The sequence below is a fragment of the Myotis davidii genome, unplaced genomic scaffold, assembly GCF_000327345.1.
Source record: "Myotis davidii unplaced genomic scaffold, ASM32734v1 scaffold616, whole genome shotgun sequence".
Lineage (NCBI taxonomy): Eukaryota > Metazoa > Chordata > Mammalia > Chiroptera > Vespertilionidae > Myotis > Myotis davidii.
This window is the reverse complement of record NW_006291965.1, coordinates 715,007-717,691: the sequence shown is the minus strand read 5'-3', so window position 1 is coordinate 717,691 and position 2,685 is coordinate 715,007. Positions and strand designations below refer to the sequence as shown.

The 2,685-nt window shown below is 46.9% G+C and overlaps 1 protein-coding gene across 1 annotated transcript in view; it reads left to right on the top strand.

The window, feature by feature from the left end:
* Positions 1–116: 116 nt before the first annotated feature.
* Positions 117–2,685, top strand: part of LOC102770394 (chromosome unknown open reading frame, human C9orf85) — a 56,988-nt gene continuing 54,419 nt past the window's right edge. Inside the window, exon 1 of the mRNA XM_006765279.2 lies at positions 117–826. Within this exon, the coding sequence (XP_006765342.1) occupies positions 725–826 (102 nt within the window). The 5' untranslated portion in view covers positions 117–724. The remainder of the gene's footprint in view (positions 827–2,685) is intronic.

Here is a 2,685-nt window from a genome sequence, read left to right as displayed (position 1 = left end):
CTCGCAGCTGCTGCCGCCGCCGCCGCCACCACCACCGCCCTTTCTGGCACTGCAGACGCCACCCAGACCCAGCCAGGTGTTTCTTCTCCTTAATCCTCCCTTCTCGCTCCTGTTCTGCCTGCCAGCCGCTGGGCTCCCCTCGTGGCGGGAGGGAGGCGGGAAGGGAACCGAGGGGCACCAGCAAAAGACTCACTAAGCCAGGACTTGGTCACTGACGGGATGAAGATGCCAAAACTGACCCGGCTCCAGCCTCCGAGCAGGCAGGGGGTGGGACGCAGTCCAGTTTAACCCGATTTCCACCAATCACAAGCCGCCCAGCGGAGTCGGGCGCCAGGAGAGGCTGAGCTGAGTCGGCAAGAGGCGGGGATTGCGGAAAAGAACGGCCAATGGAATCAAAAGTTTCCCGCCCCTCCGCCTTGATGGACAGCCACGTTCGGACCAATGGGGGAATTGTCGCTTCGAAGAAAGCGGGATGTATCTGCGGAGTTGGAGAGAGAGGGTCTGAGCGGAGGGATCGAGTCTTGACCTCTAGGAAGAGCCTTCAAGTTGCCGAGGGACCGAGGATGTCCTTTGACCTCCGCGCGGCGTCACGTGGCCTGACGGGGGCGGGACGAGAAAGCTAGATCAGTTCCTTCCGGGTCAGTGACAGGCGCCTTCTCCACGAGGTAGTTCGTGGCTTCTTGAATCTTCCTACTCCCAGCGTTTGGTGATTGTGATTTCGGCGATGAGCTCCCAGAGAGGCAACGTGGCCCGTTCCAGGCCTCAGAGACATCAAAACACGTTTAGCTTCAAAAATGACAAGTTTGATAAGACTGTTCAGACCAAGGTAGGACCCTGCCTGTAGCATTAGATCTGACTCCAGGAAGGAATGGTTCAGTGGAGGGGAAAGAGGAAGTGAGAGGAGCTGGCGAGGGCGAGCGTGGACCGCAGCCCAGAGTTAGTTTTGGCTGCAGTGCAGCCCTTTCTGAAATGATGTTCCCACACCCTTTCTTTGACCTGGATGTGTTGTCTCCTCTTGAATGTATTTGGCAGTCAGCACTTGACTAATTGCACAAAGAGTGAATGGGTCCCTCATCTAACTTAAAATGCAAATGGGTAAATTGAGCTCCCATCTGGATCACATATTTACAGTAGGAAAACGAGGATTGTGGCACGAGCGTCTCCTAAAATGTTGTGCCAACTTTATGCAGCAATTGTTTGTTTTTGGGAAACCCCACGTCCGTATGTTTGTAGGGGGAATGGGAAGGATTAAACGTTCTCAGCCCCGGTGCTTTCACTAACATAATGGGGATACGTCTCTTGTAAAGGTAGTTTGAGAATCGAATTGTTTGAGTAATGTAAAAATGCTTGTTTTGCTTTTTATAACTCATTTACTTCTTCAGCGGGATTTCTGCAACCTGTAAGAAAATTAAGACTGTCTCCATAGCCACACGTCCTGGGTTTTTATAAAGCTCCTAATTTGCTGTAGGTGTTTCCCCCTCCAACTTCTCCGTAGCTGTATGGAGAGGAGATCATTGGAGACAAGGGCATCAGATGAACCTGATACTCACATAATCTGGAGTTCAAATTTACTAGGTGTACAGCTTAAGTAATTTATTTTAATATTTAGTTTCTCTGAAAAGCCTTACTTTAGTTTCAAATGAGAAACCTGGCAGGATTGTTGTGAGGCTAAATTAAATGATGTATATAAAAGGTCTAGATCATAGTAAGTGTCCAACAAGTGATTAATTTCTCAACATTGAAATTAATGTTGGAAGCAAACTGATTATAGTAACTTGGGGTCCCCTTTTCCTTTTCTCTTTCTGTCTTCACTAACTACAGATATTTAATGAGTACATTCCATGTACAAGGCCCTGTGCTTCAGTGCATACAATGTTAAAAAGAGTTGATTTTGCTTATAGTTTCCTGGGTCATTGGCCAATAAGCAAGCACAAAGATGTATAGTTATGAATTATAATACATTCTGATGAGGGGGGAGACAGTTCAGTAAAGAAGAATAAAGAGGGATATTTGCAATTAGGTGCTCAAAGGACCTCTTCTTTTCCTTAGGTTCAGATTCTGGGGGGCGGGGGGAGGCGGGGGGCTGAAGCAATATTTGGGAAAATTTTCTCAAGTTTGTGTGTTAACATTAGGTAAAGCTAAATAAAAGGCTGTGTTATTCCTAATAAATGACCGTCTGGTCCTGTATTCTTACTGTAAGTTTTGGCACAAGCAATTCTGATTGTTTTTCATTAGATGATAAGGCAGTTTTAATAAGTATTTAGTCACTGTGTACCCTACTGTGCTTCTTGTACTTATAAGTACAAGGCTTCTTGAACTTGTACTTCTTTTTTTTTTTTTTCTTCCAAATTTTATTTTTTATTACAAAGGGTATTACATATGTGACCGTTTTTTCCCCCGCCCTACACAGTCCCCTAGCCTCCCCTATTCCCCAGTGTCTTATGTCCATTGGTTAGGCTTATATGCATGCATACAAGTCCTTTGGTTGATCTCCTACCCCCCTACCTCCCGCCCCCGAACCCTCCCCGGCCTTCCCGATGCAGTTTGACACTCTGTTTGAGGCTTTTTATTCTGGGCCAGCTTTAGCTCTTAGGCCTCCACTGCTGAAAGTAGGTCTCTGGCCTTTGCTTACAATGTTGCAATCCTGCTGGCTGAAGTCCAGCGGTATTTGTTACATTGTTTCTT